Source organism: Urocitellus parryii, chromosome 3 (genome assembly GCF_045843805.1).
Source record: "Urocitellus parryii isolate mUroPar1 chromosome 3, mUroPar1.hap1, whole genome shotgun sequence".
Classification (NCBI taxonomy): domain Eukaryota; kingdom Metazoa; phylum Chordata; class Mammalia; order Rodentia; family Sciuridae; genus Urocitellus; species Urocitellus parryii.
The window spans coordinates 194075899-194100200 of record NC_135533.1 but is presented as its reverse complement, the minus strand read 5'-3'; the positions used below and the strand labels follow the sequence as shown (position 1 = coordinate 194100200).

General features: G+C 44.5%; 1 protein-coding gene and 1 pseudogene across 4 annotated transcripts in view; both read right to left on the bottom strand.

Moving 5' to 3' along the window:
• The window catches only part of Ctdspl (CTD small phosphatase like), a 110326-nt gene extending 108331 nt beyond the window's left edge, over positions 1 to 1995 (bottom strand). For all 4 annotated transcript variants that reach the window (XM_077795661.1, XM_077795662.1, XM_026406346.2 and 1 more), the window contains exon 1: positions 1898 to 1995. In XM_077795661.1, coding sequence (XP_077651787.1) covers positions 1898 to 1976 — 79 coding nt within the window. In that variant the 5' untranslated portion in view covers positions 1977 to 1995. The remainder of the gene's footprint in view (positions 1 to 1897) is intronic.
• Positions 1996 to 6653: 4658 nt separating this feature from the next.
• Positions 6654 to 7587, bottom strand: LOC113195073 (small ribosomal subunit protein eS4, X isoform-like; annotated as a pseudogene).
• Between the last annotated feature and the right edge of the window lie 16715 nt (positions 7588 to 24302).

Genomic DNA, 24302 nt, shown 5'->3' with positions numbered 1-24302 from the left:
GCTCAGGTTCTAAATATTTCCCTGCACAATGCACACCTCTCCCAACAAGACCTGAGGATCCTCTGGCAAAGCATCACACAAAGCACTCAATCCACACCAAGTAAGGAGCACAGGCAGCAAGCATCCTGCCAAACCTTTCCTGGGAGAAACACCCACCTGGGTTCTCCGCAACACAGCCCCTGTGGCAGAAGGCCAGACCACCCAGGTGCTACCCACATGGACCCCAGGGAGACATGGGCTTCACCCAGAGCACCTTCTTGCAAAATTTTTAGCCTATCTCTAAGACATAGAAAACTACTTGGGAGAGTTTTAATTCTTTATTTTGTAGGAAAGAACACCAATCTGCAGACACATCTGTTTACAGTCTACAAAAGTGCGAATGGATTGACAAATCCCCATCCTGAGGGCATCTCTGATAATTCCTTCTATTTCTCTGGTGGCTTGTCTAGGGGCCTCTGTTTGGGAAGAGGCAGTTCAACATTCCTCCCACCCCCACCCAGATTCCTAGTAGTAGACACTCTCCTAGCTCTCTGGTACAGAAAGGGTGGAAGCATGTGGAAAGAAATCTGACTCTTTTCCAAAGTCCGCTGTGGCCAGGTCAGCCCTGGAGAGGGCAAGGGGCCCTGGAGGGTCCAGGTGTTTGCACAGCACAGGGCAGGAAGAGCGAGGCAAGCTTTAGTCAACAGGACAAAAAAAGCCAGATTGCTTGGCCCTTCAAAACAGTATGTCCAAGCCTCAGGACACCAGAGGGACAGTAAGCAAGGCACTTGAGAGAGGGGGGGCACCAAGTCTCTAAAGAGGCAGAGACAAATATAAAAAGGCAGGAAGAAAACAGAAGTGGGGGACTGGGGCCAAAATCAAACCAGATACTGCAACACAGCACTGGCTGAATCCTTGGTCAGATCTCTGGGAGGGGATACTTCTGGCACCTTAAGGACTCCCCAAGTGCCTGTTAGAGCTGGGTCAATAAAGGACTGTGGGAGGGTTAGGCCTTGTAGATCCTCCCAACAGACTGGTGGCCCCCAGACAAGAGCCCAAAAGAAGGTATGGCTCAGCACTACCCCTTCTCCCCCCACACACTCTAACACTTCCACAGCCAACTAAATATACAGTGACACATGGCCTGTCTGTTGTGCACATACATCTGTATGCACAGGTTCATAGTTAGGCATGTAGACGCATATACAGCCTCACTGTGGATGAGTGATATACACACCCTCCCAGTGAAGGGACATAACACATTCAATCTGCTAGCCAAGTGTTGGGTGGTACAGGCATACAATCACACACATACACAAACTCTGTCAGAAGTGAAGACACATACAATGTCTCTGTAGGCTCCCACTACTGAACACACATTGCGCAAGCTCTTTGACCAGTACATTCAAACCTCTACATAAGATACATGCACAAACTCTCAGCCTGTCAGGCAAACATGCATTAAAACCTGTTAGGTGCGAGCCCCCACCCCCCACCCCACCCCCGCGCGTGAATGCACGCGGACACACACACACACACACACACACACATATCCTTACAATCTCTATTACGGCATGTGCAAACACACATGTAAGTGCACACACTCAACCTGTCAGATGCTCAGCACACCCACAACCTCTCTGTTAAGTGCACACACACCCTTGCCTATGGTTCTGTTAGGTACACACATGAAATCTACCCGGGCACACACACGATTGATCACAACTTCTCTGCCAGCGCATGCACACGCACACTAGCTCAGTCAGCACACGCACACTCTGCTCCAAGCGCATCCCACACCCACGCACCCTCCTGGCCGGGTGCACCCTCCCCCAGGCCGGTGCCGGCGCACACAGTGAACTCCGGCAGCGCGGGTGTGCACACGCCCCCCACCGCAGCTGCCCGCGCCCCTCCTCACCTTTCTCGCCCGCGCCAGGCGCCCGGCCCTCGTCCTCCTTGGGGTTGGTCACCTGGGTGATGATGGCCGGGCCGTCCATGGGTGCGCGGCGCGGCGGCCGCCCGCAGGCCCGGCCCCCCGCAAGCCAGGCGCACGGGGGCGCGGCGCGGGGGGCGCGCGGGGGCGCGGCGCGGGGGGCCGCTCGCCGCCGCCGCCTGGGCGCGCCCGCCGCCCGGCCCCGCGCTCTGGAAGAGGCGGCCGGGGCCCGCGCCCCAGCTCCCGCCGCCGCCGCCGCCGCCGCCGCCGCTGGGCTTGAGCGGCCGCCGCCTCGTCACCATGAACCCCGGAGCCGCGCCCGGGAGAGCCGCGCACGAGGAGGCGGAGCGGGAGGCCCAGCGCCGCGGGAAGCGGGAGCGGGCGGGCGAGAGGGAAGGAGCGAGCGAGGAGCGAGGAGCGAGGGCGGGCGGGCGGGAGGGAGGGAATGAGGGAGGAAGGGAGGGAGGGAAGGAAGGAGGGCGGGCGGGCTGGTGGGTGTATCCCGGCCCGGGGACCGGCCTCCACCGCCGCCGCCGCCGGCGCTGCCCGCCCGCCCGGGGGGAGAGGGGCGCGGGGCCGAGACGCGGGCGGTGAGTGGAGGCGGGAGGGGGCGTCCCCACGCAGGGGGTGGGGTCTGGGGCAGATGGGTGGGGCGCAGGCTTGGGGAGAGGGGGCGTCAGAGGGGTTCTGGGATGGGTGTCGGGAGACCTGAGCAAACGAATGGAGTGAGGGCTGGGGGATGAGCCCGGGGCAGATGCGTGGGACGAGGGGCGTGGGGATGGACTGGCAGAGGCCCGCTGATGTGTGGGTGGCATTCGGCGCGGTGTGGGGGCCCGGGGGCTGAGGCGGAATCTCGAGGAGGCAAGAGCGAGGGCAGCCGAGACCGGGTGTTTACCCGGACAAGGCCAGAGTCTCGTAGACATCTGGGGTCGGTAGGGGATGCTGGGTGAGGGGCGTCCTGGCACTGCAACCGACCCGCCAGGTGCGTGGGCGCGGAGGCCCGGGCTGCAAGGCAGTGGTCCTTCACACCTGGGCGGCCCGCGGAGGGGTGCGAGAGGGACTCTGGGACGCTGAGCATCAGGGGAATGCGGGAAAGTTTCGGTGAGACCCGGGAGTGACGTGGGGTGGTAGAAGGGTCCCCGGATGCGAGGGCGAGAAATGTCCCGCCGGGAAGTCTGTAGACCCGGGCAGAACCCGCATCAGCACTCGAGCCAAGCCCGCTTGCGGGGCGGCAGGACTTCGAGGATCTACGACACCGAAAAAACCTGGGCAATGGGCATTTCCGGGTGATCCGCAGCTAGGTGGTCTGGGGGCCCTGTTGAGGGCTCAAGAGTGAAAGGGGCCTCTGGTGGGCCGCGCTGGACAAGGAAGGTGCATGTGCTGGGAAACCGACCACAGTCAGGCCTGGGTCGACGGCCAGAAAGTGGACAGGACAAGAAAGCGCCCCCTCCGCCTCGGAGGGTCTCATCCCTAAGGCATCAGCGCATTCTCGTTCCAACTTGCGGGCCACATTCGCTGCCCAGTAAGCCAGTGGGCGGGGCAGTGCCGCAGGAGGGCGGGTGGTGTGTGGTGGGGGTGCGCTCTCGCTCACTCTCCACCAATCAAGAGAGCTTGGGCGGGCCGGCGGAGCGTGACGTAGTTGGGCGGGGCTGAGTGGGCGGCCTGGCAGAGAACTCCAGGCCTCCGCTCGCCGCCTAGAGCGCGCGCTTTGGGCCTGGAGGGCAAGTCCTGCCTGAGCCCCGGGACTTTCAGCAGGCGAGGCAGACGGGACCTTTCCAAATTTTCCGCCTCCCGCAAGCCTGGATCTGGACTCAGTCCGGTCATGTGCTTCCCCCGGGGGACCAGTGAGCCTTCCCAAAGTTTTCAAGACACTTCCTGAAGCGATTCTGCTAGAGGTCAGTCCAAAGACCTCACTCTCCTCTTTGGAGAGAGACCTGGGACAAGGCTGCAGAGATTAGGCAGGTAGGAAAGCACTTAAGCAGACCTGCTGTAAAATGTAATTGTTAGTCAAGAGGTGGGTGTTTTGCCCTCAAATCCAAGACCACAGTGGCATTCTGGCACTGCATGGAGGTGGGGATGGAGGGCTGATGACAACTGCCCTTGAAGTATGCTCACCCATGAGTAGCTGTTCTTCTAAGGACAACTTTGGGATCCCAGTGAGTAACCTGGGGCAGCTGAGCCAAGAAGATTGAAATGCCCTTTTGGTTAGGAAGAGAAGCCTAGGTTTAAGTAGACAAGGCTCGAGGGCATGACCTCGCTAACCTTCCCAATTACAAACTGAATTAGGTGCAGGACACCCAGGACTTCTTTTGTCCCAGCTTTTGATGCCCCTTCATGTTCTGAGGGTGTGACTGGTGGCCTGGTGAACTCAGATGTTCTCTGAATTAAATTGAAAAAGACTACTGAATTCTAAGGAGTCAGAAGGGGACCTTACAGAGATAGGTGTTTGGGGAGGTTCTAGGGATACAGTTCTACAAGTTTGGGTATATCTCCACAGAGATCAGTGTCTCTGCTCTCTGGTTGATGAGGCATCCCAAATAGTCCATCAGCAAGAGTCAGCTGATGGGAACACTGGGACTCACTGTCCATGTGGATAAGGCTGGTATGCCTTTGGAAGCAGGAGGGTGAAGGTACTTCCAAAAGTTCTGTTCACTTTACCAAGGGTAGGAAGGAACTCGACAATCCTTAGGAGTACAGAGCCACAGGAAGTGATTTTCACCTGTGGAGTCTGTATGGTTTGGCCTTTTCTGCAGCAGTGACTCCTTGGAACACTTTAGTAACAATTTTCCCTCACCTGCAACCTCCACCATCCTCACCTTCATGAGATCACCTCTCAACCTTCATCTCAGGCCCATGCAGGAAAACAGCTGTCTTTTAAAGCCCTTGTTCCTTTCCATATGCTTCATTTAAAATTTCAATTTATTATTTACTTTATAAATATTAATAGAAATCAAAGAAAAATCTTATCCTATCCTTAAATCTATCTTTATTTTCCTCCATTTCCCTTGTCCTTAATTGTATGCTGACTAAATTTTTATGTAGCTATAATGTGTTTAAAATTCTTGGTTACATTTTTCCATATGGTGACATAATCGTGGTTAAGTGTCATTATAAATGATTGCACCTTACTAAAAGGTCATTATAAATGATAACACCTTACTAAAAGGGTCTTAAATAACACAACATCTTGGTTTTATATGTGAAGGAAACATTTAAAATTTATTGGAACAACTTGATTATCCATGAAGAGAAAATATGTTGTTACTTTAGTTCTTACTGTATATTCAAGATCAATCAAATAATTAAATATAAAAATTAGCAAATATACCAAAATAGATTTCAGCAAATTCTTTTTGATCTTGGATGAGAAAGACCCAAGAATGATAAAAATTCCAGAAATTTTAAAGGATAGGATTGACAATTGTTCATTCAATAAACATTTATTGAGTGCCTTCTGTGTGGTAGGTTCTGTTCTAGGCACTGAGAATCTTAGCATTGTCCAAAGTGAGAATTAAGGAGTTGGGCTCATTCCCTCACACAAGTCAGTCATCATGGCTAAGGGTCATTTGGGGGCTTAAGCCTCCAACCATTTAAGGGCTCTCTGGGAATTTGAGCAAAGTGGCCCCAGCAACTAGAAGACAGCCATTGGAAGTCAACACATAACAATCCCCAGAGAGGGATGCCCAGAAACAGTAAAAAGGGTCTGAGGGGCTCTAGAAAGATCACCAAAGTGTTGGTGAAAGTCACAATTCCCAGACTCCCATCATACAGTGACCTTGCTCCACTTGTACAAGAACAGGTGTCATGTTTAACTTAATTTTTATTTAAGTATATTTTCAAACTGAAAACTAGCAGATAACATTTAAAAAAAAAAAGGCAAATAGAAAACATAGGAAGGACCATGACCCTATAAAGAAAGTGCTGCAAAGAGTGACAGAGAAGAGATTGGGATGCCAAGGACAGGGGAACATAAGGCTAGGGCTGGTGAACTTGGTCCCAAGAGGCCAAAGATAGGAACAGATAGGAAGGTAAGACATATTGGTGATGGCATCCTGGACTAGAGACTGTTAGAACCCTAGAGTAGAGCTCTGATATGGGTGGGATAGGTGAACTATTAAAGTAGATATAAGACTCTTGTAAGGACACTAGGGTGAGCAGTGAGTGAGGTTGTCCCTGAGGAAAGAACACTGGACATTGGGATCAAAATTTGAAATGGCTAGGTTTAGGGTTTTGGTGATGGATAGAGCCCAGATCAAGCAAAGCCTTCTACACCAGGAAACACATCTGGGCTTGATTTAGGGAGTGGGGGATGGAAGTGACATAATCAGACAGTGTTTAGAAAATTCCTGCAGATTAACAGAGTGTGTTGGGACAATGCAAGAGGCAGGGAAACATACAGAAGATGCTGCATTAATATATAAAGAAGATGATGACATTTGTGGGGATGGAAAGGGCTGGGTAGACTCCTGATATATTTTGGAGGGAAGATGAACAAGTCTTGCCTACAATTGGGTTTGAGGAATGAGGGATGAGCAAGGAGGAAATGGCTTCCTGCTTTCTGGCTTGGGCACCCAGGTAAAGAGTTGAGGGTCCTCTGAGATGCTCACTGCATCTGTCATTTCCAGACTGCTCCTGACTACCCTCCATACTTGAATTTCTCCTCCATGTTGTTTTTTTCCCCTCATCCTGCTATATTTTCTTTAATTAAGTACAAAGGCATATCACCTAGAGATCATTTATTTCAGCCACTGCTCTGCTTGGTTGCCAGTCTCTTGTCTCTTTCTTCAGCAATAGTAAGGCAGATTCCTTTTCCTCATGGAAGAGAAATCCATGGTTTGTTTCCTTTGCCAATAACAAAAACGTTGGAGAGCCCGGTGGCAAAGCTGTTGCCACTGGCATCTTTCACATGAACCACATCAAAATAGCCAGGATCAATCTATTTATCTATCTCTATATCTCTGTCTATCTATCTCTCTCTCCTTCCCTGCGTCCCCCCTCCTCCCTCCCCCCTGCCTTCTTCCCTCCTTCCTCCCCCTCTCCCTCTCCCCCTCCCTTCTCTCTCTCTCTCTCTCTCTCTCTCTCTCAGCAGTCACACCAATTCTTCCCAAATCAGCACCTCCAGTTACCATACACGTTACCAGTGTCAAACTTGATGAAATTGGTAATCTTGCCAGTCTCCAAATCAATCTGAATGGTATCATTCACTTTGATTAGGGGATCAGGGTAGCAAATGGTTCGAGCATCATGAGTCACTAGAAGAGGGATTCCTTTTGTGCCCACAAAGATAATTTCTCACTTTGCACAATGTGTACTTGGCCTCCTCAGGTGTAATAAGATGAACAGCAAAATGACCCTTGGTGTCACAGATCAGACAGAAATTCTTTCCAGTCTTATCAATGCTGATGACATCTATAAAACTGGTGTGGTATGTTATATCAGTTTGGACTTTGCCATCAATCTTAATGAAGTGCTGAATGCAAATCTGTCTTACTTCATCTCCTGTCAGGGCATACTTAACTCTGTTCCTTAGAAAAATGATGAGAGGAAGATGTTCTCTCAGCTTGTGGGGACCAGTGGATGGATGAGAAGCAAACACACCAGTCAGTTTAATCCAGCATCCAATACTTTGGAGCTGCTACCCACTGCTTCAGATGCTTCTTGGGACCATGAGCCATGGCTACTCTAGGCACAGAAAGAGGCCTCCTTCTTCCTGTGTGCTCCATGCTGTTCTTGATCTGCTTTGTCTCTTCTCTGTTTTTTGTGTGTGCTACTCTGTCTTTGGATCTCTGGACTAGCTTTACTAGACTAACTAGCTGGATTAGTCTTCCCAGATCCTTTCAAGAGGAGGCAGCAGGTCTCCTGCTGAGAAAGGAGGGAAGTAAGATCTAGGCAGAGACTCCTGGTGGTTAGTCAAGTGGATACACAACAGATCCTGCCCACAGGTCTCTATTTTGGAGTCACTTTTGGACATGAATGAGGTTCTGTAGACAGCAACCCTGCTTTCCTGTTGTGCACTAGGCCCAGAGTCTGCAGTCAGTCCCAGAGGGATATGCATCTGGTGCCTTCAGTATGCCAGGCTTGGGTCAAATACAGTGCACAAAGCACTCAAGGGGCCCACAGCTTAGTGGATAGAGTAGGCAGAGGAAAAAATCAGTGGGCAGTAGAGTAGAGCTGATTTATTCTGGCAGTTCAGGGAGTCACCATAGAAGAGATGATGCTAAAAGTCCTTTTCAGAGGACTCAATTTTCCCAGTGAGATGAATTTTTCATCCAGGATCCACAGAGAAGACTGCATCAAGGAGCAGTACAACATGATAAAGGAAGAGATTGGGGTCCCAAAGATCCAGTTGACTTTAGAATTTAACCTGCATAATATGGAGCCTCTGATGATTTCCTGATCAAAGAACAGGTACCATTTAAGAAACTAGAGCAGATCTGTGGGTTGAAGTGAAAACTCAAATCAGTTAAGCAACCGTGGGGATGCTGTTAGCTCATGTCACCAAAGAATGGTTATATGCCAGGCTGGAATGGTCTGGAAGTAGTATACCTGAAACAAGGAAGTGGTAGTCCTTGGTGGGTGGGTGAGGGGCGAGAAATTAACTCCAGCTGGACCAGGAAGATTGAAGTGTTGCTAGGAAACCAGACGGATACCTAGATACCTAGTCTTCCCACTCAATATTCTATAGGACATCATCTCTAAGGGGTCTCCAACAGCTATTGTTTTGCCCTTGACACCTTGTTTCTTCAGTATCCCTATCCTTCCTTACCAATACTAGCCCTCACCATCACATACGGGTTCTTTCAATCAAATGCCTATGTCCACGGCACCTAGGGCTTCCTATTTATCTTCTCCTATCCTTATCACCAAGGATGTCATCCACCTGACCCCAGATCTTACTGTTGTACAGCATCCTTCCCACCGACTGATATTATCAAAAACAGGGCCTCAAATGGGTCAGTGGTCCAGCAGGTACAGCCTGCCCCCTGGTGGCTACCATGTTGTAAGGTCTTTTTGGTGTTTAGCTGGATATGGAAAAAGACTTGTCTACCTGCCAGCTCTTTGGGGTATGTCATAGCCAGAGTGGGTCCAGTCATATCTCCCACTCCACCCAGCTGACATGATTTGCTCATCTTGTCAGTTTTCCTCAGGGTATTAACAGGAAAGACCTCAGGAATGTGAGGACCTGTGTGCTTGTCTGGAAGGTTAGAGAACAGGGGACCTGGAGTGATGTGCCCCATTTGGCAGCCAATCTTGGAAGAGGGAGTTAAAAAGGAAGAGTGGACGCTGGCTACTGGCATAGGAGAAAAGGGCAGCCAGCCAGGACTCCTGAGCACTGAGGAGAAAAGGACGTTTGGTCTAAAGTTGGTGTTACAAAGTGCTTTGGGGAATTTGAGAGCAAGACAAAGTCTGATCTGAGATAGACTCTGAACCCTTGGGGCTGAGATGGAACATTATCAGGGTACCCCAAAACCCAAGAAGACTCGATGGAGAATATGCCTTTCTCTTCCCTACTACCTGCAAAATTCCAGCCTTGCCCTACCCAGAGAACTTTTGTACAAAAAAGAGCACTGCTCTAGACTCAGCCCCAGGAACCCTGGGTTTGGGGGAAGACATGCCCCACCCTGAAACCTTATTACAAAGGAATAACCCCTGGAGCAATGTAGGAAGGCCCTGTGTGCCCTCAGCCCAGGAGTGGTTTAATCTCTTGAAAGAACGGAGTCTTGGTCTGGGGTTGTGGCTCAATGGTAGAGTGCTTGCCTGACATGTGTGAGGCACTGGGTTTGATTCTCAGTACTACATACAAATAAATGAATAAAATAAAGGTCTATCAATGACTTAAAAAAAAAAAGAACAGAGTCTTTAGTTGACTCTGAGCCCCTTGAGGTGGGACCTCATACTTTTAGCCACCACATAGATTGTCCTTTAATGCCTCTTACATATCTTAGGTACCAGCTATCACCTGGCCAGGATGATAGAGGCTACTGTTGCTTGGCTACTAACATCTGTGGCCTCTCTCACCCAAACTTCCCAGGTCCTGAGGTCTGGCTCAGTCATAGGTTTCTGGTGGTCTCTGCCAATATGGGCTGTGTTGGATTGCAGGTAGACAGAGCAGATAATGGCCAAAGTTTGCATCATTCCCAGGCTACTGATAAAGTACAATCATAGTGTGTGTGTGTGTGTGTGTGTGTGTGTGTGTTCTCGCACACATGCACAGCCCCACTGGAAGGAAAGAATGCTGCCTTCTCAAGTCATTTATAGTACCAGCTTTGACAGGAGGCTGCCTGTGGCAGAACCTCCCACTGGCACCATTCCCATAGGTGGGGCCCTGGCCAGGCAGCTTTGGCCTTAGATGCACATCTTGGCACATGCGGCTACATGCTCACTTGCACACAGGCTCACATACATGTCAGGACACAAGGTCCACGTGATAAGGTCGAGTCTGCCCAGGCTGGTTTCTCTATGTTGGTGCTGCCTGTTTCCCTCCCATCTTCCCAAGTGGCAGACCTGACAAGCACTATCCTACCCCTTCGGCTGTCCTCAAATGTAGCCTCCTGCCCTCTTAGTTCTGGACAGACTCTCAGAGCCTCCCTTATGTGCATAATCACAAGTGAGAGCAAAGGAGCCACTAAAGACAATGTCTACTTTTCACCAGGACTTACTGGGAGATCTTAGGGAGACCTCCCTAAGACCTTCCTATTAAAAACTGCATTCTGGAGAAATGGAGATACTATCCACCTGGATTTTGCTAGACCTTGAGGGTTCCCAGAGCTTTATAATGCCCACTGTCTATGAGTCCCTGATGGCTTTTGATAAGATAAATGAAGGGAGGTGTGGCACCCATCTACCAGCTTATTGTATACCAAGCTCTGGCTGGGTACCATGTGCCCCCAAAGATGAGAGGCCTCCTTGGCTACAAGGAATGGAGACTCTCAGGGAAGGACCAGTAGGAGGGTCCTGCAGCTCGGGTCTCTGCCCATCCAAGGCCTCCCAGCAACCTAGCACAGACCATGGAGAAACCTATTACCTGTCAGGCTTCAGGGTGACCAGGCCCCACAGCTGAGCTCTGGAAACTGGGTCATTCAGGGCCAGGGCCACTCCTGACCAGAATTCCTGAAACCCCAGACAAGTCATTTGTAATGAATGTGACACAGCTGCATCCCGCATCTCTGCTTCTCTTTTGGTCTGACCATTTATCTTCCTGTTAACAATTCAGTAATTTTCCTACTTTATATTCTGGAGAGAGAGAAAAAAATTAGTTTGGCTAAATTCATTATCATTTTTCAAGTGATTATGGATGTGCAAAAAAAAAATTATCCCCAAACTTAGTGCCTTAAAAAAAAGCAAAACTATTTATATGCCTATGGGCTTGCAATTTGGGCAAGGCTTGGTGGGGATAGCTCATCCTGCTCACCTGTGGTGCTGGGAGGCTGAGTGCTGGAATCGTCTGAAGCCTTACTTTCTCACATGCCACGCTGATGCTGGCTCTCAGTTGAGACCTTTGGACATTTACTGGGACACCTACAAATGATTGTATTTAGCCAAGTCTTACTTTTCATATGCTGATGTTTTAATATCTTGCAAGTCTTGCTGACCTTGGAGATATTATTCCTTTCAGAGATGATTCCTGGCAAACAACTCACCTGTGAGGGTGTCTTTCATATGAAAAACAACCAATCCAGAGCTCACACTGAAACCACCTTCTTCACCAAACAATTATGTTCCAGGGACCCCTATATTCTTGACCTAGAAACCCCAGAACTGGATAATTTGGGACAACCCTATGTCCCAGGGCTGCTGAAATGATTTAAACTTGCAGGTCCTGAATCTGTACCCTGTCTCACCTGTTCCTTCCTGTGGAAACTGCAATAAAGGCTCTTACCCTGATTTCCCCTCCTCTGGCTTCTGGATCAATCTTGATAATTCTTTCCTTGGAGGCCCCCATGGCGTGATGTTCCCTCTTCTTTCAGTGTGTAACATACTGTCTCTTCAGTGTCTCCTGTTTTCCTGTTGACTTCACTAGATCCGAATAATAACAATAATAAACACTATGTTTTTAAATAGGGGTTTCTCCAGTGGCCTGAGCTTCCTCATGATCTGGTGGCTGAGTTTCAAGGTGGGTGTCCTCTGAACAAGAGTCCCAAGTGGAAGCCATATCACATCTTATAATCAAGGCTCAGAAATTACTCGGTGTCATTTCTGTTGCATTCTGTTCACCAAAACAACCACAAAGCCCTGCCTGGGTTCAGGGGAACAAGTAGCCTCCACTTCCTGAAGGGGTGTGGTGAGATGTAAGAAGAGCATGTTAATTGAAATATTTGGTCAATTTTGGAAAATACAGTCCAGTTCTCCACTGTCCTCTCTGGGCAGAGCTCTTCATGCCAGCCCATCTCAGGGATCACAGGTCAGTTAGTGATTGGGCTGTTTACAAATTAGGTGACTAATCTGATCCCTAGTGTTGCTCTTAGACATGACCAAGGAGGGGTTCATTCAAGCCTTTGTCCTCTTCTTCATGGAATGAGAAATTTGCAGGATACTATGTGAAGTTTATGCAACCACAGTCCTGTTACAGAATGCACTTTGGGTACCCAGACTCTAGAAGCTCCTATCCAAACAGCTCTGAACGCACTTCTAAGAGGGATAGGAATCTCTTCAGCAGATCTGTTTCTTGAAGGCAAATCATACTATGGTGAGGAGAGGTTAAAAGGTGGTTATTCTCAGAGTGGAGTGGGGTGAAGATGCAGCTTGAACATATCTGCTGTGGAAGAGCCTACCTGCATGAGCATAGACTCACATGTCAGAGAGAAGGGAGGTTGGTTGTAGACCAGTAGCCTGATGCTCTGGGCCTGATGCTCTCTATGTTGTCTCCCAGTGCAGTACTCTTAAGAAGTCTGATCATTTTAAGTTTGAACCTGGTCTTTCAGCCTCATTAGATTAGATGGTGTGTGGGGGGGTCCCACTTAATTCTCTCGTGCCACAAATGACAGAGGTAGTCCAATCAGCATGGTTCAATCAGCTATGGGGAATGGGTGTAGAGAGTATGCTCCCCTGTTTTGGATAGATCCTAAGGCAGCTGGAGATGTATAAAGCCCTGTCATGGGACTCAGCCTTCAATACCCCTCTTGGAGACAGAGATGAATAATGACATTTTACAGATGAGGACACAGGCTTAGTGAGGTTAAGTGGCTTGCTCAGTCACACAACTGGCGTGTGGAGATGAGATGACAATGACTGCCCTCGTTCCTGGGTCTCCTTTCTGTCCAGGAAGCTGCTGCTCAAGATTATAGGCAGGTCTCTGGGAGACTTTCCAGATCTTGCCTCTTAGCTCCTGTCAATATTGTACATTTAAGTAGGTGGCTTAGAAAAGGATTCTACTAGATTTGTTTGAAGAAGGGATGGCATTGACAAAAATCTAGAAAATTACTCTGGGATAAATAATAATAGCACCCTTCAACCTGAGTGGAGATGTGTTTATTTGGGGTGAGTAGCAGATAGTCAGGCTGAGATGCATCCTGAAAAAGTAGGCCTGAGACCCAAAATTTAGTATATATGTGCCTACTGGGCTTCGATATCCTCAGGAAGCAAAACTCACAACTCTAGACTGCATATCTGTTGAATTGTCCCCAGAAAAATATGAAGAGAGAGATCTGACAGGCTCAAAGTTATATCCATTGTGTGCTTAGTTCTTGGCATCTTCCTTTCCCTCAGTCAGGAATGCCTTTCCCTGCCTCCCAAGGCCTGGACCATCAGGGAGCCTGGTCTGTGCTCTCCTTGGGCTATGAGCTTGTTAATAAGCAGAAAAGAGTGATTGAAGGCTGGGAAGGGGGAGGTAGCATGAACATCCCTTAGATCAATGTGCAAACTTATTTAGCACCTCCTGGCTCTGGCAAATTGGGCTGCATGCACCGAGGTAACCATCTCAAGCTGCACAGGGGCCCTGAAGGAGGCCCTGCTACTCACCTGGGTTTTCTTTCCTCCTTGAAAGGCTTGATATGCCAAGAACAACATTTCCCTTTTCAATAATAAAAACTACTTTCCTTTTTTTCATAACTTTATTCATTCACTTTATAAGTTAAAGTTTCTTTTTCCCCTTTATTTACATAAACATTTTTTTTTCTTCAACAGTGGGGCTCTGAAAGATTGGGAGATACCCCTCTAGCACTGTGTGTGTGTGTCTGAGACCAGAAACCAGAAGGGTAGATTGCTTGCACCTTTCTGAGGCAGCTAATGAAATGCAGGCCTTCCGTGGGGGAAGACTGTCTGGACCGCAGCCGCTTGTTTTCATCCCTGAGGACTGGAGCTGCCTTCAGATTTCAACTGCTTTATTGTCAAATTGATTATTTATATAAGAGCTGTCTCTGCTTCCTCACTGATGCTAGGCTAGTTTAAAAGTTCCAGATGCAGCAAAGCATGCACTGGCAATAGTTGTTATCAGCAAGACTGCTTAAGATCAAATCAAGAAAACAGCTTGAAACCAGAGACTGCCACTGAAGCAAAATCCAGCCCAGCAGTCTGTACTAGTGGCAGACACAATTTGTTGTTGTTCTTGTTGTTTTTTGCCTGTATGGTGCAGACTCTCACAGTGTTTTGTTGTCATTATTCTTTGTCATCTGTTAGCAGAGCCTCAGACATGCTAGGCAAGCACTCTACCCCTGAGCCACACCCCTCGCCCCTTTTAAACAATAATAATAATTACAGACCAAAGGAAACATTATGAAAATAAAGAATTCCTATAAACTTTAATTAGATTCCCCAAATATCAATGTTTATTCCCCCAGTTTATTATTGAAAGTGCTTGAAAATAAGCTGTGGACTTACCCTATTTACTTCAAATTTTCCTAAAATACAAAAACAGCCTTTATATAATCACAATACAATTATCAAATCAGGAAACTGATGCAGTTTGATTATCTAATCTATAGACCATATTCCCATTTCACTAATAGACCTACTCTGTCCCTTAAAGCAATAGAGAAAATTGATTTTTTGTGGTTTAGGATCCAATGAGAGTTTATGTCGCCAAGTTTCTTTGTTTTCCTTTAATCTGTATTATTATTATTATTATTATTATTATTATTATTATTATTTCTTCATGACATTGATATCAGTTTTTAAAACTACAAGCTAGTTATTTTGTAGAATGTCCCTTAGTATGGGTTTTTCCATTGTTTCCTCAATCTCATGATGACATTGAGGTTGTGCATTTGGGCACAGACACTCAACAGTGTGTGTCATCCTCAGCAGTGCGTGGTCTGAGGAGGCACACGTGTAGCTGTATGGCACTATTGGTGATAATTAACTTTGATCACTTGGTTAAGGCAATGTCTTTAAGGTTTCTACACTGCAAATTCTGTCCCTTTGTATTCTGTCCTTTGTAGCATTTTCTAAGCATGGGGGAGGTACTTTGAGATCACACAAAAATCTTTGTTCTCATTATTCTTGCCTGAATCAGTTATTGTTACCAGATTGACCCAGTTTGTCCAGAGAAATTGGATCAACTTGGCTTTTGAATGTTTTTGGAGTATCCCCTTTCTTCTTTGAGTTCATCCTTACTCTCTGCTATGAGATGCTCTAAGCTCATATTGTTCTTTCCTTCTACTAACCCTGGAATCAGTCATCTCTCCAAGGAACCCCCATTCTGTTTGATGGAGAATAGTATTTAGAAACCAAGAGCTGGGTACTGGATATGCTCATGGCTACTGCAGTATCATTGATTCTAGGCTCACTTGATGGACACAGCTATGTAAGTTTATATATCATCTATCTGTGTCAATCCATCTATCTGTCTACATCTCTGTTAACCAATCATCTATCTATGCTCCACCTCCTAAAACCATGAATTTATAAAGACACCTCAAATTCCTATCCCCAAACATGTGGGATATAGCTACCACTTTTGCCATATTTGTAACTCCCTTCTGATAGTGAGAAATTGATCCCATTATCTATGGTATGTTATTTATACATATACATGTATACTCAGTCTTACTTACAATGTCCAGAAAGTAGCTTCAGAATTGCTAACCCATTTCACCACATAACAAAAGCAAATCCAAAAAAAGTCAACTTGCCTTTTGTCAAAATAATGTATTCAAATGTTATTTGCTTTCATTCTTCTACACTTAAACTAGGGTAACTTTTTTCTGTTTATATTCCATTTTACGCCACTGCCACCAATCCTATTGATGATTAGTTTTTAGGTAATACGAACTTGATTCCAAAAGTGAGAGCTACACAGAAAGGTATTCCTAGAGAAGTGTTGTTGCCCTTGGACCTCAGTCTCAACCTCACCACCTTCTCTGACCACTTCAGGTAACCAGTCTCATTAGTTTCTGATTTATCTTGCCTGTGTTTTATGTTGCTCTTCTTATTTCTCATTTCACACATAAAAGGTAGCATACAATAGATATGCATTTGTGCCTTTCACTTAACAATACAATATAGCCTGCAAATCACTCCATTTTAGTCCACAGGGATTTTCCTCTTTCTTTCTCTTTATCATTGCATAGCACATACTCCACTGTGTAGATTTACCATGGTTTATTCAACCACCCTTCCATGTATGACATTTTGTCTGTTTATCAAATTTTGCATTAAAAACAACACTGCAGTAATTACTTTCTATGTTGTTGGAAGAGGATCTTAAGGGTAAAATTCTGGAAAACTGGGTCAAAAGGTCAACATATGTATCTTTGCTAGAAATTGCATTTCCTCCAGACATGTTCTGTGGAGTGGCATTTTCACCAGCCTCATAGCAGAGTGCCACTTTCCCCATAATCTGTAGAATGTGTGGTTATGTTAATTTTTTGCCAATCTCCCAGGAAAGATTGGCAAAAGTTTAAAATTGCATTTCCCTTGTAATTTGAACCTTTTTTAAAAAAATAAGCTTAAGCCTACTTTAATCTTTTGTAGTGAACCACTGACTCATGTTGTTTGCTTATTTTCCTATTCCTTTTAAAATCTCACCTCTCCCATTTTTGAAAGTTTTTTTTCCTATATTAACGATTTGGCCCTTTATCTGTAACATAGACTGAAAATATCTTCTTCCATTTGGTCATTTGACTTTTGATTTTGTTTATGGTGTATTTTGCCCAGAAAAAAGTTTTAGTTTTTTTGTGGTTAAATCAATCTGTTCCTTTATTGCTACTAGATTTGACTCATAGTTAGAAAGCCTTTCTCTATACCCAGATTTTGCAGGAATCCATACTAGTATTTGTACGTTTTCTCTTTTATAGTTAGATCTCTGTTCCATTTAGATTTTATGAGGTATGAATGTGGTTTTATCTGTTAGAGTAAGTCTTTGAGATTGCTACCTATATCGTATGCTACTCTTCTATGTTTTTGGGTTGAGCTCTAGACTTTTTATTTTGTTCTGCTGCTCTGTCTATTCATGAACTAATACCATACTGTTCTAATTTTAGAGGGTTTAAAATATGTTTTAATATATACTAGGGCTGGTCTCCTATCTCCATGGTAGCTTTTGTTTTTTTTTTTTAATTTCCCCTCACTATTTTTGTAAATATTCTTGCATATTTGTTTGTTCATACAAACTGTAGTATCACTGGTGGTGTGAAACTCCACATCATATAAAAACCACAAGAATGGAGATCTCAACTAGAATAAGTTATACTCTATGTATGCATAATTTGTCAAAGTACACTCTTTTGTCATGTATATCTAAAATGAACAAATAAAAAAAACTTTAGTGTCAATTTGTCTATTCTATTTAAAGAAATAAGTTGTCCTTGAAGTGTTTTTAAATTTTTAAATTAATTTCCAACATTTAAAATGGGAGAGACATCACATGAAAATCTGGATTTCTGGTTTTTCTTGAAAATTGAGAAGATCTATCAACACAGACCTTTTCTCTCCTCATGACCTAATAGCGTAAGGCCATTAGCTGCTACAGCCCTCACATGGGCCTTGTGTCTTCTGTCCTCCAGTTCCTCTGACTTCTCACCTTGATCCCTCACACATTTAAGGTCCCTCATGGCATCTGAATTGGTGACTCTGCCTTTAAATGATCGGGAAAGAATACTCCATGCCGTCCTTTAGTCCTCCGTCTCTCTATCTTACAATACAGATGTTATAAAGGGGATTTGTGTAAGCTTTGTTCACTGCTGCATCTCCAGGGCCTAAGAAGAGGGCATGGGGCATAGTTGGCACTAGGTCAATATTTGTTCAATGACTCAAAGTTTATAGATAGGAAACAAGTAATGGTCAAATGTGTTCTATATCTATAAAGTCATTGAAAACATATCAAATAGAACCAGAACACTGTTGGTGGGAGTAAGTCAGTATAGCCCTTAGAGAAGGCAATTTGGCATTATCTATCAAAATTACAAATGTATCAACCAGCTGTCTTCCCAGTTCCATTTTTAGAAATTTCTCCTAAACTATGTTTGCACTCAGGTAAAATGATAATGTACAGGATTAGTTATTGAAGTAGTAACAAAAGATTGGAAAGAACATAAATTTTCCTCAAAAGGAGGCTGATTGCATAAATTATGGTTTGTTCACATATTAGAACAAAACAATATTACAGCAGTGGAAAAGAATGATGATCCCTGTGAACTAAGAGGGAAAAACACAAAGTATAGAATAGTATACATCATAGGCTACTTTTTGTATATAAAATGAACACAGACCAAAAAATCCATATCATATTTGCTTATAAGTACATAAAGAAAATCTGGATGCATTCATAGGAAACAACAGAGAGAGCTGGGGGTGTAGCTCAGTAGTAGAGTGCCTGTTTGGCACACATGAGACCCTGGGTCAATGACCAGCACCCCCACACAAAGGAAACAATACGGAGAGAGGATGATGAAGAAGCTGGGCATATGGAGACAGGGCGGGAGGGAGAATTTCTTTCCATGGTTCTGAGGAGTAGGCTTTAAACCAAATGCACACACACACACACACACACACACACACACACACACTGTGTAAGTACAAATACATACACCTATAACAACTGTCAAACTAAAGTGACACCAGAAGAAGCCATCAAACTCTGGAGACAACTATCCAGCTGGGACACTATAGACAACTAGATGATGGAGACTCTGAATCACACACTGGAATGTTCATCCACTCATGCTACAAGATGATATACTGTGCTTGCTAATTCTAGCTGGACAGAAAAGACAATGAAATATGTTTCCACTCCTATTATCTTGCATCAGATAATCCCAGAGAGCACTTTACAAATTGACAGTTAATAAACCACTTCACCCAGTGGGGGGAGAGAGAGCAGATTCCAAGATGGAATGGTGATACCCTTGCCACAGGGGATGGCCCTCCAGATGCTTTATGATAATAAAGGGAAATATCCAGCTAGTGAAAACAGCACTGGGAATTTAGCAAAGAAATAATTTATCAAGGAACTATAATTCTAGAATGATAGAAAGCAAGATTTTCTAAACTATTGAAATGCAAATTTAAGAAACCTAAAGAGAATATGTTGTACAGAGTCTATCACATGGCATATGATGAATGTAAAACAAATAAAAAAAGAAAATTTATTAAATGGAGTGCCATTGCTCAAATAAATTAAGTAGATGGATCTGTCTCTGTCATAGCATATATAAAATATTTTAAATTGGAAAGCCCAGAGAATAATTAGAGTAAATATTGTGACAGATAATATTTTTGGATGTATGTATGTCTCAATAACTTTTGTCCTTTTGGAATTTATAATTTAATTTTCTTCTGGGATTGCAATAGTTTGTTTGGTGTTACTAGCTTTAAAAAAAAAAACTCTCAAATGTCAAGTCATACCTTTGCCATGGTCCAGTAAAAACAAATGTTAACATTTTTGGTAGGCAGAATTCTGGCATTTTAATTCATTATGTCACATCTTAAGGTCATATTGTCAAAATAAAATATTTACATACAATCAAAAGTATTTTAAATGGATAGGCTCAGAGCACACAGTTAAGTATCCATACACACACAAACTAGATGTCTGAAGGAATCTGCACTGAGCACAAGAAGAATGTAAATAGCTGAGAATCAAAGTACATCTCTTCTACTTCATGAGATGCATTTAAAATTAACATTTTTAAAGTAATTCCAACAAAATTGTAGAGAAAATACTGCAAAGAGGTTCCCATTGATTTAAGGCATTTTGCCCATTGTTACAAGCAGATTAAGAATGAATCCCCTTGACAATGATAAAATTGGTGGGGAGGGAGTGGGGAAAATAGGTTTCACAATGGTATATAGAAAATGGTCTCTTTTCAGAATGGATCATATCTTACACTTCATCAGAATTCTGCATTTCTCAAGAGTTCTGCAACTTGAAATGAATGCCCCGTTTTAAATCTGCTTTTATAAGTTCATGGTTGAAGTATCTTGTTCTTTTAAAAGGTACTTGCTTTCTTTTCTTTTCCCGTTGCTACCACTAATTGCATAACTTCATTTTCTTGACTATTGTCCCTCAGCGTTACTTCACTGAAGTTTTAGAAAGTTAACCCATTATGTTCCATCGTCCTATATGTAGGACAACTATAAAAACATCTATAAAGTTTTTATAGGTGTCCTATATACAGGATGACAATGGAACATAATGGGAGAATTTCTGTTCCCATAAACACCAAACATCCATACAATTGGAAAAGCTGCACTGAGGTGTCCTGGCCACCAGGGGACGGCTGATAGTCAGATTATTTAATTGATAAGGCACTGCTTTTGAACAGGCAGGGAGGGCCTATTCTTGCAGCCTCCTGCTAGCATCAAATATGAAGCGAAGGCCTGGGATGTTACCCTGGGAAGTCCTGAGCCCGTCCTGGATGGACACACTCCCACAGCCAAACTTAGAATAAACATATGGACTGATAGAGGATGTTTTACAGGGAAAGCCATGACAATCAGTAGCAACTTTGGTGGCCATGAAATTTGGATGCAGAGGTTTAAGGCCAGATACATCTGTTGCCGATGTAGAGGGCTACACCTCTGGAACTCAGATGCTGTGGTTAATGAGCCAAGCTCTGTATCAGACACCTCTTCTGTGTGGTCCTCCAAGACACTTCTGTGGGCCCTTAGCTCATCAGTGTAGCTAGCACCTGGCTCTGGGTTCTGATGAATACTGCAGTGACTTTGTGAGGACTTTGTCTTGCTACTGCTGCTGCCTGTCAATGCTTTAGGACTTAGGCAAGCTTCATGACATAGGACATGGGATCTGACTCTCCAGCAGCTGGTAAAGGAGCTCATATCATCATTTACTCCCAGAGGATGGGAGAGTTAACTTCCAGTGAAGCAGACTGTGACCACTGGATCCAGGAAATGGAGGAGAATCAGATAAATTACCTCTATTTCAAATGCCCACTGAGCTCCATTGTTAATGCATTGAGCAGTGGCCACCTCTGTTTATTGCTTTCCTTTCTTTGAGCCACACTCTTTTCCCTTCACATTTGCTTCCCTGGGATCACACTCCCAGTAAAATGTTCACATATAAATCTTTGCCTCAAGTTCTCTTTTCTGGGGAATCTGGGCTAGGACAGCCCCGACTCCACACACACTGCAATTGCTCCCTTGCAGAGCTCCCCTGTGACTTGTCCAGGCTCCCAACACTGCACTGCACTTCCATCAGCCAGGCACGCTTTCTTTGGACAGTGCAATCGATTAGACTGACCCTTATTTCATTATAACCACAAATCTGTCCTGATTCTCAGAGACCTATGTTAGCCTGTGATAGATAATTCCTTTAGTTTTATTATTTCTTCAGGTAGTTGATATTATCCTTCACAAACGATTTTAAAATTTAGTTATTAATTAACTCGTATCAAAATTACAAACCACAAAGTTTAAAGAATCAAGGAATTCTATAACGTCTGGCACAGATGCCTACCTGTTGTCACTCACTTCCATTCCCCACTCCCCAGGGGCAATCATTTTCAACTAATATTTAGGTATTTGTGATCATCCTTCTAAATAACAATAGGCATTGCCTATTGATTTCCCCCAAAGGAATAAGATCTAGTTCATTTTTACAAACCGCATGTCCACCTGTAGTGCACACATGCAGACTTCCTGTCCTCTTTCCTCCTAATGTTGCAGTGTCAGTTAGATCAATATTCAGTGTTTGCTTTATTATGACTACAGACAGCTGTTCAGAGATGATACAAGTGGTAAACTACGGATCATTTTCCCTATTCTGTTCAAATTTTGTTTTCCTTGAAATTAATAATCGTCTGTTTGGGGCTCTAGTCTGGACATTTGTGTCCTCCTAGAGTTCATATGTTGAATACCCATGAGAAGAGCTCTCATGATTGGAATTATAAAAGAAAATCTAGAGAGATGCTTGTGTCTTTCGCCATGTGAGGACACAGCTAGAAGCCACCATCTACAAACCAGAAAGTGGGCCCTTACCAGACACCAAATCTCTGGGTACCTTGAATGTGGATGTCCTAGGCTTCAGAACAGTGAGAAATACATTTCTATTCCTTATAAGCTGCCTGATTGACGGTTATTTGTGGTGTTTTAGCAGCCCAAATGGACTAAGGTACTTGTTTTTTTCTCTGTAATTCATCCTTGAATTTAGCTTGGGCAGTATGTATCTTTCTCCTGCCTTTATATCCCACATGTTAGGCATTCTTTATCTTTGATTTCCTGACGAAACAGCATCTCCAGAGCCTCCTCACCTGCTCAGTAGGACTGCTTAACTCACCATAGTGCCCGCTCCACGGCCAAATTGGTTATGGTTCTTCCTCAGCACACTGGCCTTTTGCTTTTTTCTTTTTTTACTTTTTTTTACTTTTTTTTTTATTGGTTGTTCAAAACCTTACAAAGCTCTTGACACATCATATTTCAAACATTAGTTTCAAGTGAGTTATGAACTCCCATTTTTACCCCAAATACAGATTACAGAATCACATCGGTTACACATTCACATTTTTACATAATGCCCTATTAGTAACTGTTGTATTCTGCCACCTTTCCTATCCCCTATTATCCCCCCTCCTCTCCCCTCCCATCTTTTCTTTCTACCCCATCTACTGTAATTCATTTCTCTCCTTATTTTTCTTCCAATTCCCATCACAACCTCTTTTATGTAGTTTTTTATAACAATGAGGGTCTCTTTCCATTTCCATGCAATTCCCCTTTTCTCTCTCTTTCCCTCCCATCTCGTGCCTCTGTTTAATGTCAGTCTTTTCTTCCTGCTCTTCCTCCCTGCTCTATTCTTAGTTGCTCTCATTATATCAAAGAAGACATTTGGTATTTGTTTTTTAGGGATTGGCTGGCTTCACTAAGCATAATCTGCTCTAGTGCCATCCATTTCCCTGCAAATTCCATGATTTTGTCATTTTTTAGTGCTGCGTAATACTCCATAGTGTATAAATGCCACATTTTTTAATCCATTCATCCATTGAAGGGCATCTGGGTTGGTTCCACAGTCTAGCTATTGTGAATTGTGCTGCTATGAACATCGATGTGGCAGTATCCCTGTAGTACGCTCTTTTAAGGTCTTCAGGGAATAGACCAAGAAGGGCAATAACTGGGTCAAATGGTGGTTCCATTCCTAGCTTTCCCAGGAATCTCCATACTGCTTTCCAAATTGGCCGAACCAATTTGCAGTCCCACCAGCAATGTACAAGTGTACCCTTTTCCCCACATCCTCTCCAGCACTTGTTATTGTTTGACTTCATAATGGCTGCCAATCTTACTGGAGTGAGATGGTATCTTAGGGTAGTTTTGATTTGCATTTCTCTGACTGCTAGAGATGGTGAGCATTTTTTCATGTATTTGTTGATTGATTGTATGTCCTCCTCTGAGAAGTGTCTGTTCAGGTCCTTGGCCCATTTGTTGATTGGGTTATTTGTTGTCTTATTGTCTAATTTTTTGAGTTCTTTGTAAACCCTGGATATTAAGGCTCTATCTGAAGTGTGAGGGGTAAAAATTTGTTCCCATGATGTAGGCTCCCGATTTACTTCTCTTATTGTTTCTCTTGCTGTGAAAAAACTTTTTAGTTTAAGTAAGTCCCATTTGTTGATTCTTGCTATTAACTCTTGTGCTATGGGTGTCCTGTTAAGGAATTTGGAGCCTGATCCCACGATATGTAGATCGGAGCCAACTTTTTCTTCTATCAGACGCAGAGTCTCTGATTTGATATCAAGGTCCTTGATCCATTTTGAGCTAATTTTTGTGCATGGTGAGAGGAGGGGATTCAGTTTCATTTTGTTGCATATGGATTTCCAGTTTTCCCAACACCATTTGTTGAAGATGCTATCCTTCCTCCATTGCATGCTTTTAGCCCCTTTATCGAATATAAGATAGTTGTAACTTTGTGGATTAGTCTCTGTATCCTCTATTCTGTACCATTGGTCCACCCGCCTGTTTTGGTACCAGTACCATGCTGTTTTTGTTACTATTGCTTTGTAGTATAGTT